The sequence below is a fragment of the Triplophysa rosa genome, linkage group LG25, assembly GCF_024868665.1.
Source record: "Triplophysa rosa linkage group LG25, Trosa_1v2, whole genome shotgun sequence".
Taxonomy (NCBI): Eukaryota; Metazoa; Chordata; class Actinopteri; order Cypriniformes; family Nemacheilidae; genus Triplophysa; species Triplophysa rosa.
In genome coordinates, this window is record NC_079914.1 from 3,084,689 (window position 1) to 3,095,246 (window position 10,558).

The 10,558-nt window shown below is 51.0% G+C and overlaps 1 protein-coding gene across 1 annotated transcript; it reads left to right on the plus strand.

Annotated features, from left to right (window-relative positions):
* The first annotated feature begins 945 nt into the window (after positions 1-945).
* On the plus strand, positions 946-9,902 carry LOC130549225 (mucin-2-like). Its single transcript, XM_057326444.1, has 2 exons — positions 946-3,789; positions 9,807-9,902. Exons 1-2 carry the CDS (start codon positions 946-948, stop codon positions 9,870-9,872), a joined length of 2,910 nt encoding a protein of 969 aa, XP_057182427.1. The 3' UTR covers positions 9,873-9,902.
* The last annotated feature ends 656 nt before the right edge of the window (positions 9,903-10,558 follow it).

The window sequence follows — 10,558 nt, forward strand, 5'->3', positions numbered from 1 at the left end:
ACCCCGCCAACAACAACACCTCCTGCAACAACAACCCCAACTCCTCCTGCATCAACGACCTCAACAACAACAACACCTCCTGCAACAACGACACCACCAACAGCAACACCTCCCGTAACGATGACCCTGCCAACAACAACACCTCCTGCAACAACAACCCTGCCAACAACAACACCTCTTGCAACAACGACTCCAACTCCTGAACCGGCAACAACAAAACCTCCTGCATCAACCCCAACTCCTCCTGCAACAACAACCCCAACTCCTTCCTCAACAACAACACCTCCTGCATCAACGACCTCACCAACAACAACACATCTTGCAACAACGACACCACCAATAGCAACAACTCCCATAACGATGACCCCGCCAACAGCAACACCTCCTACGACAAAGACCCCAACTCCTGCTCCAGCAACAACACCTCCTGCAACAACCCCAACTCCTCCTGCAACAACAACATCTCCTGCAACAACAACCCCAACTCCTCCTGCATCAACGACCTCAGCAACAACAACACGTCCTGCAACAACGACACCACCAACAGCAACACCTCCCATAATGATGACCCCGCCAACAGCAACACCTCCAACGACATCGACCCCAACTCCTGCACCAGCAACAACACCTCCTGCAATAACCCCTACTCCTCCTGCAACAACAACACCTCCTGCAACAACAACCCCACCAACAACAACACCTCCTGCAACAACAACCCCACCAACAACAACACCTCCTGCAACAACAACCCCAACTCCTCCTGCATCAACAACCTCACCAGCAACAACACCTCCTGCAACAACCCCCACTCCTCCCGCAACAATGACACCGCCAACATCACCAACTCCTGCAACAACAACCCCAACACCTCCTACAACAACGACCTCACCAACAACCACACCCCCTGCAACAATGACACCACAAATAACAACACCTCCTTTAACGATGACCCCGCCAACAACAACACCTCCTACGACAACGACCCCAACTGCTGCACCGGCAACAACACCTCCTGCAACAACCCCAACTCCTCCTGCAACAACAACCCCTACTCCTCCCGCAACAATGACCCCGCCAACAACAACACCTCCTGCATCAACGACCTCACCAACAACACCACCTCCTGCAACAACGACCTCAACAACAACAACACCTCCTGCAACCACGACACCACCAACAGCAACACCTCCCGTAACGATGACCCTGCCAACAACAACACCTCCTACGACAACAACAACACCTCCTGCAACAACAACCCTGCCAACAACAACACCTCTTGCAACAACGACTCCAACTCCTGAACCGGCAACAACAAAACCTCCTGCATCAACCCCAACTCCTCCTGCAACAACAACCCCAACTCCTTCCTCAACAACAACACCTCCTGCATCAACGACCTCACCAACAACAACACATCTTGCAACAACGACACCACCAATAGCAACAACTCCCATAACGATGACCCCGCCAACAGCAACACCTCCTACGACAACGACCCCAACTCCTGCTCCAGCAACAACACCTCCTGCAACAACCCCAACTCCTCCTGCAACAACAACATCTCCTGCAACAACAACCCCAACTCCTCCTGCATCAACGACCTCAGCAACAACAACACGTCCTGCAACAACGACACCACCAACAGCAACACCTCCCATAATGATGACCCCGCCAACAGCAACACCTCCAACGACATCGACCCCAACTCCTGCACCAGCAACAACACCTCCTGCAATAATCCCTACTCCTCCTGCAACAACAACACCTCCTGCAACAACAACCCCACCAACAACAACACCTCCTGCAACAACAACCCCAACTCCTCCTGCATCAACAACCTCACCAGCAACAACACCTCCTGCAACAACCCCCACTCCTCCCGCAACAATGACACCGCCAACATCACCAACTCCTGCAACAACAACCCCAACACCTCCTACAACAACGACCTCACCAACAACCACACCCCCTGCAACAATGACACCACCAATAACAACACCTCCTTTAACGATGACCCCGCCAACAACAACACCTCCTACGACAACGACCCCAACTCCTGCACCAGCAACAACACCTCCTGCAACAACCCCAACTCCTCCTACAACAACGACCCCGCCAACAACAACACCTCCTGCAACAACAACCCCAAATCCTCCTGCATCAACGACCTCACCAACAACAACACATCTTGCAACAAAGACACCACCAATAGCAACAACTCCCATAACGATGACCCCGCCAACAGCAACACCTCCTACGACAACAACCCCAACTCCTCCTGCAACAACAACCCCTACTCCTCCCGCAACAATGACCCCACCAACAACAACACCTCCTGCATCAACGACCTCACCAACAACACCACCTCCTGCAACAACGACCCCGCCAACAACAACACCTCCTGCAACAAAAACCCCAACACCTCCTACAACAACGACCCCGCCAACAACAACAACACCTCCTGCATCAACAACAGCTCCTGCAACAACAACAACCCCAACTCCTCCTGCATCAACGACCTCACCAACAACAACACCTCCTGCAACAATGACACCATCAACTGCAACACCTGCTTCTGCTGGTCCAACAATTACAATTAGTGCACTAACAACAACTTCTTCAACAACAATTACAACTTTTGCACCACCAACAACTGCTGTACCAACAACTACAACTACTGCACCAACAACAACCGCTGTACCAACAACTACAACTACTGCACCAACAACATCTCCTGTACCAAGTGCACCTACTGCACTAACAACAGTTGCTGAACCAAGTGCACCTACTGCACTAACAACAGCTGGTGAACCAACAATTACAACTACTGTACCAACAACTACACCTAATGCACTAACAATAATTCCTGTACCAACAACTACAACTACTGCACAAACAACTACTGCTATACAAACAATTATAACTGCACCAACAACTGCTGTACCAACAAGTACTGCACTAACAACAACTTCTTCAACAACAATTACAGCTTTTGCACCACCACCAACTGCTGTACCAACAAGCATAACTGCAGCAACAACTGCTGTACCAACAGCTACAGCAGCAACAACAACTCCTGTACCAACAACTACAAGTGTTGAACCAGCAACAACAACAACTGCTGCAACAACAATAACAACTATTGCACCAACAACTACAAATACTGCACCAACATCTTCTGTGGCAACAACTACAATGAATGCACTAACAATAACTCCTGTAACAACAACAATTTCTAAACAAACAACTACAACTCCTGCAATAACAACTTCAGAAACAGCAATTAAAGAACCAAGAATAACAGCTTCGAAAACAACAACACCACATTCATCAGCAACAACAAATTCAGCACTAACCACAACTTTCCAAACATCAACTGATTTATCATCAACAACAACTTCTCAAACAATGATTGCGACAATAACAACAACAGCTTCACAAACAACAGATTCATCAACAATAACTTCAACTACTGCAACTTTAACTACTACTAATTTTTCATTAATTACAACAAATTCTCAACAAAAAACAACTACCCAACTCCAAACGACTAAAATTGTAACAACTGCTGCACCATCAATCGCTACAACTACTCTATTGACAGCCACTCAACTAAAAAACATAAACACTTCTCCATCAAGAATTGTTCCACCAACAATTATAACTACACCCACAACCACTACAATTTCAAACACTCCACAATTACTAACAACGACTGCTTATGCAACTGTCAATGTCAAATTCTTTGGTAACCTGAGCACTGGTCAAATCAAGGAACATATTGACAGGGTAAACAATATTTTTTAATAATATAATTTTTTCCAACATCCAATAGGCTATGACAATATCAAGTTCCCTTTCTGTCGGTCTCTCGACGTTGTGTCGAACCGACAGATGGGGTTCGCCCTTGAGAACGTCTTGGTTACGGATGTAACATCAGTTCCCTTTCTGTCGGTCTCTCGACGTTGTGTCGAACCAACAGAATGGGGTTTGTCTTGAGAACCTATCATCTTCTGAGTATTTCGAAAAGGCCAATGAAAATTGGCGAATGAAATTTGCATGCCGGGCTCCTCCCCGGATGTCCGGGTATAAGAGGGAAGCCGGCGTGCTCATTCATTCACCTTTTGTTCTTCAGAGCCTACGCATCTGATGAGCTTCTCTACGATCTTGGTGATCATTCTTTCTGCTGGAATCTACGACGTGGACAGCGGACGGTCCCTTCCTGCAGTGACTCTCCCCTGGGCGTCTCGGCAGTTCCGGAGGTGTTCGAGCAAATTTCCTTTTCTAAAAGAGCAAATTTCTCCAGCGTGGCTTGTCCCGCTGTTCTCATGGGTGCAACACACTCATCGAGGAGGGGGACGGACACAATGCCTGCTTCCAGTACGCTGGGGCAGACGTTGTGGATACGTCCTGCCCGCACTGCGGGCGGTGACGATTCAGACGTTGCGTCACAGGTGGCTGTGTTCCCACGGGACTCAGCCACCACCTCGTTTGCTCCCCGTTCCGTGGCGGCAGGACTATGGCCCTGCCGTCCGCTACGGCTAGCAGCGAGGGTGATATGAGAATTACTGTGAGCGATAATCCGCCAGCCGCTGGCTCACGGACCGTTCGCACCTCGTCTCGCTCGTCTGATCATCCCCCAGGAGACGGTCCCACCGTCTTACTCCTCAATCACGTATTCGGACATGATGCGTGAGGATGAGGTCTTGCAGCATCAGGGGGTGATGTACTGCCATCCGACTCCGACGATTCCTCGGGCTCGAGCCCAGGAAGAAACGGGCGTCGAAATGTCAGCCATGCTTTCCCGGGCCGCCGTGAGTGTTGGGTTGCAGTGCACGCACTGCCTCTCCCAGAGCTCGCGGCTGGCTACATGGCGCCTTGGGTCTGAGCGCGACTCCAAGCCGCGCCCGCCCCCAGTGTCGTGTTTACCGGAAGTGCATGAGGAACGTAGTAAGACCTGGAAACGCCCCTGTAACAAAGCTCAATGTAGGGAAGGAAGGAGGCGGGAACCGGCGAACATTTAACAAACTTTAATACAAAATAAACAAACAATAATTCAGCAAATAAAAGGCCGGCAGCCACCTCACGGTCAGTTTGGCCAGGCAAAGGTGGTCCTGTTTGCCTCCCCGGACTCCACCCATTGTCCGCTTTGTATTCCCTGACCGAGGCACCCCTCGGCACGGATGCCCTTGCGCACAGCTGGCCACGGGGCAAGCGGAAGTACGCCTTCCCCCAGTAAGCCTCATTGCACAGGTCCTGTGCAAGGCCAGGGAAGAGGAGCATCAAGTGGTACTAGTTACGCCCCATTGGCCTAACCAGGACTTGGTTCTCGGAGCTAAGGCTATGACAACAACTCCCCCCTGGCCGCTCCCCCTGGCGAAGATCCTGCTTCCCCAGGGAAAGGGGCACGTTACGGCATCCCAGGCAGAACCTGGACTCCATGTCTGGACGGGACGAGGAGATCCTGAGTGACCCACCCCCGGTCTGGTTGGGACGTCACTCAGGCTAGGGCCTCGGCCACTGGGCGGCTATACGCCCATAAGTGGTGCCTCTTCTCGTCCTTGTGCTCTTCTCAGCGAGAACGCCCACGGAGTTGCTCGATCGGGAACGGGCTGTCCCTTCCTCAAGAGAGACTGGGGAGTGACCTCTCCCCCTCCACACTGGGAGTGTATGTAACCGCAACGGCCGCTCATCATCACCCAGTTGCTGGGTAGCCTCTAGGATGGCACGACCTGGTCATTAGGTTCCTAAGGGGCGCGAGAAGGTGACCACCTTATCCGCGCTCCGTACCCTCTTGCGACCTAGGTGGTGGGCCTCAAGAGGCCCCGCCCCCTTCGAGCCTCTCGGAGCTGCCGCTCTTTCTCACTCTCGATAAAGACGGCTCTCCTGATGGCGCTCACCTCCAAGAGGGTAGGGGACCTGCAAGCACCATCCGTGTCCACAGATTGCCTAGAACTCGGGCCCGGGGATTCTCACGTTATCTTGAGACCCCGCCCCGGCTACGTGCCCAAAGTTCCCACCACTCTCCCGAGAGACCAGGTGGTGAACCTGCAGGCACTTCCCACCGGAGGGGAAGACCCAACCTATCCGTGTTGTGTCCAGTACGTGCACTGCGCCTCTATACTTGGACCGCACACAGAGCCCAGAAGCTCTGAGCAGCTCTTTGTCTGTTTCGGAGGTCAGCAGAAGGGAGGGCTGTCTCCAAACAGAGGCTGGCGCACTGGATCGTGGATGCCGTCGTTATGGCATACCGATCTCAATTCGCCTCTGCCCGTTGGGAGTGACTGACTCTGATGATTCCTCGGAGCTCCCTCCCTTGGGGGGTCGAGCCCAGGAAGAAGCGGACTTCAAAATGTCAGCCATGCTTTCTAGACTCCCGTCCAAATCATGTAGGTGCATGTCGAGAGCTTACACTGCTGTGGGCCAAGCTACCTCCTCTCTCCGCCATGGCCATCCTGCAGGCTCTGGGTCAGACGAGGTCCACACTTATGATCCAGAAGAGACACCTCTGACCGATTCTTGCACAGATGAGTGACGCCGAGAAGGTCCGCTTTCTCGACGCACCCATCTTGCAATGGGGGGGGGCTGTTCGGTGATACTCTCGAGCAGCAGTTCTCGACAGTAAAGAAGCAGACAGAGGATATCAAGCATATCCTCCCCGCCGCAACTCGGCCGCCCTCCAGCCGTCGAGTCCCGTGCGCCATCTGCTTCCCAGCAGCCCTGGTCCTCTTCGACGCCCCCCACTCAGGCGGCCCCCCGGAGAAGACATCGAAGATGAGACCACCACCCCGTCAGCAGCCATGGCGGAAGCAGAAGCGGCCCTCATGGGAAGACCCCCAGTTAGATCGAGAATACCATCGGGCACGGTTCCTGCCTCATCCCAACAGCCCTCTTTCTCAATAAGAGTTTCCTCTCTCTCTGGATGTTTATCACAGCCGCTCTCACCCACTACACAACGGTGTTCAGCAACTCGACGTTGCTTCACGGCGAGACCCAATGTCAAGGATAATCAGCAGCCCTCAGCACTCTCAGTCGACGGTGCGTTGTGCTACATCATCGCCAGGCAGGTAAGTCAGCAGAGCCGATCTCCTCCCCGGGGGCAACCCCACGGCGAGGGATCCGCACTGCCAGCCATCGAACCACCCCCCGGGAAGTCGATGAAGCAGAACGTATATCTAGCCCCCGTGTCTTGGTCCCTGGGAGCCTGACAAGAGCTTCCCAAAGCATCATGGTGGCTACGGGAAACGCGCAAGTTTCGGGGCGTCCTCTCAAACCTCAGTCAGAGGCAAGGATGCTTCCATGCTTCGGGCTGAGGTCGCCACCGCAACGTGCTGTCCTTCCAGAGACTTGAGAGTAATCTCTCCCCTTCCACACTGAACGTGTATGTAGCCGCCATTGCCGCTCATCACGACCCAGTTGCTGGTAAGTCTCTAGGACAGCACAACCTGATCATTAAGTTCCTAAGGGGCGCGAGAAGGCTACCGCCTCGTCGGCACTCCGTACCCTCTTGCGACCTTGATGAGCCCCTCGGAGATGCCGCTCTTTCTCACCTCACAATGAAGACGGCTCTCCTGATGGCGCTCACCTCCAAGAGGGTAGGGGACGTACAAGCATTCTCCGTGTCCACAGATTGCCTAGAACTCGGGCCCAGCTATGTGCCCAAAGTTCCCACCACTCCCCCTAGAGACCAGGTGGTGAACTTGCAGGCACTCCCCCACCGGGGAGGAAGACCCAACCCCATCCGTGTTGTGTCCACTACGCGCATTGTGCCTCTACTTGGACCGCACACAGAGCTTCAGGAGCTCTGATCAGCTCTTTGTCTGTTTTGGAGGTCAGCAGAAGGGGAGGGCTGTCTCTAAACAGAGATTGGAACACGGGATCATGGACGCTGTTACTACGGCATACCGGTCCCAAGATCGCCAGTGCCCATTGGCAGTGAGAGCTCACTCCACTCGGAGTATAACCTCCTCGTGGGCACTGGCTCAGGGCGCCTCTCTGGCAGACATCTGCAGAGCTGCGGGTTGGGCTATGCCCAACACCTTCGCGAGGTTCTACAGCCTCCGCGTAAAATCGGTGTCAGCTCGAGCCTTGCAGGGCATCAGGTAAGACCAGCGGCCGGTAGGGCGTACGCCTGCGAAAGCTCCTTCCCCTCTCCTAGGTGGGTCAGTGTGCTATTTTCGACCCCCCTCCACTGGGTGAAGAACAGGCATTCCATCCTTCACTAAGAGAAGCCCTGCCCCCTTAGGCCGGGTACCAGCTGAGTTATCTACGCATAGCTCTAACCGGACCTAGTGCTCCAGATCTAGTAACCCCCAGCATGGCGGTTCCGTCTGATATATTCTCATCATTGGTTCCCAGATTGGTAACCCATGACCTTCCCTAGGTGGACCTCCACCTTGCCGTAAACTCCTTCAGTCCGCACATTCCTCCCATGAGTTCTCCCCTAAACGGCGAGACCGTGGTATCTCCACTAAACTCCTCCCTACGGTAGGAAGTGGTCTCTGTAGCGTGTCCCCCATTTGAGGAGGTAGCGCTTACCCAGTGGCCTTACGGTACCGGGCAGCTTCTTGCTGTTAGAGAAACAAGGCCGCTGCCTGTGAGGGCCAAAGGCAGGGGCCTTCCCCACCTTTCAAAAAGCTCTGGGACCCCCTATCTATCCACTGGTAGGTTACAATTTTGCGGTAGCGCTCACGTCTGACACGCCCAGGCCAGTCACCGTCGCTTTGCTAGAGATTGTGACACGGCACTGCGCCGTGGCATTTTCCATAGGAACCCCATCTTGGTTACAGATGTAACATCAGTTCCCTGATGGAGGGAACGAGACGTTGTGTCCTTTATGCCACAACACGTGCTGCCCGCTGCAGCAGTCGTGAGAGGCTCTCAGGCTCCTCAGCCCAAAGGTGAATGAATGCAGCACGCTGTCTCCCTTTTATTCCCGGATATCCTGTGGCGGATTCCGGCATGCACATTTCATTCGCCAATTTCATTGGCCTTTTCTAAATAGTCGGAAGCGATAGGTTCTCAAGGGCGAACCCCATCTGTTGGTTCGACACAACGTCTCGTTCCCTCCATCAGGGAACTGAGGTTACATCCATAACCAAGACGTTAGTTATTGCATAAGGAATGCACAATACATTTGGATATAAGTGTTCAGCTGACATTATTTGTTTTCATTTGCTCTCAGGCTCCTCAGCCCAAAGGTGAATGAATGCAGCACGCTGTCTCCCTTTTATTCCCGGATATCCTGTGGCGGATTCCGGCATGCACATTTCATTCGCCAATTTCATTGGCCTTTTCTAAATAGTCGGAAGCGATAGGTTCTCAAGGGCGAACCCCATCTGTTGGTTCGACACAACGTCTCGTTCCCTCCATCAGGGAACTGAGGTTACATCCGTAACCAAGACGTTAGTTATTGCATAAGGAATGCACAATACATTTGGATATAAGTGTTCAGCTGACATTATTTGTTTTCTCAGTCAAAATGTGTTTTTTGTTGTGGTATATTTAAATTACTTTAGAAAGTAAAAGTTTAATGTTTACGGCACTGATCTTAATGCAAAAACAATGATTTAAACCTGACAACCATGTTTTACTCCTCCCCTGCCTGAAACCGACAGATCTAGCCAGTCAGTCCAGTATAGTTGAACTGGAACAAGCTCAGAGACATTACATGTACATTATAGCTATATGAGCTATAGGCTATAATGTGATAATATGTAGCCTTTTGTATTTCAGGAGTAAACGTACAAATATTAAATGTAGCTAAATAATGTTGTTTAAATGCTTATAAACACTTGTCGTTGCAGCTTGTCAAGATCATTGAAAGTCGTTTTAATGGGGCCATCAAGATTACTGTGAAGAAACCTGTTTAATGGACATCTCAGGCAGCTGTTTCAATTTATGCAAGTACAACGCCTTTCTACTTCATGGCAGAAGATCATGATCTTAAATGTCTTTTAATTTGATGGTGCACTTGAAAATGTTTTGATCACTGTGTTGGCAATATTATATTTTGAATTCCTTTGTTTTTTATGAATGGATGACTTGTCCAAATAATTAAAAAAAAAAAAAGCTTCTCAGGGTGCCAAGACTTCTAGGCAAAGCCTGGGTGACTATTTTTAAGATGCTAGAATAAAGTAAAGTTTATTATCTTTTGTATGCAGTGCAGTCCCTATACAATTGTGTTGTCTTGATAGATTTACTGTTATACATTGTTCTAAAAGGTAGGAAAAGAAAAAAGAATCAGAAAGGTTTAAAAACTTTTAAAGGGTAGTGTAGACAGATATCATATAACTAGATGCGCTCCAGGCACGTAGACGCCATTTTGGAATGGTCCACTGGTGTCACTCACAGTTTGCTAGAATGCCACAACCCTGAAAAGCCATGATTGTGAAAACCACAAGGATTTAAATTCCCAAAAAACGGGATACCATTTTATTGTTGTCATGTGTTAGTTTAGCAAACATAGGCCCGGTTTCACAAACAAGGCTTAAGGCTAGTACCAGACTAAAATGAATGTGTGACCTGTCTTAACTCAATATAACTTGCCCAGAAATAT

Coding starts and splice junctions, on each gene's coding strand:
- LOC130549225 (XM_057326444.1), top strand. CDS start 946: ATGACCCCGCCAACAACAACACCTCCTACGACAACGACCCCAACTGCT. Junction 3,790..9,806: donor TCAAGGAACATATTGACAGG/GTAAACAATATT, acceptor TTGTCGTTGCAG/CTTGTCAAGATCATTGAAAG.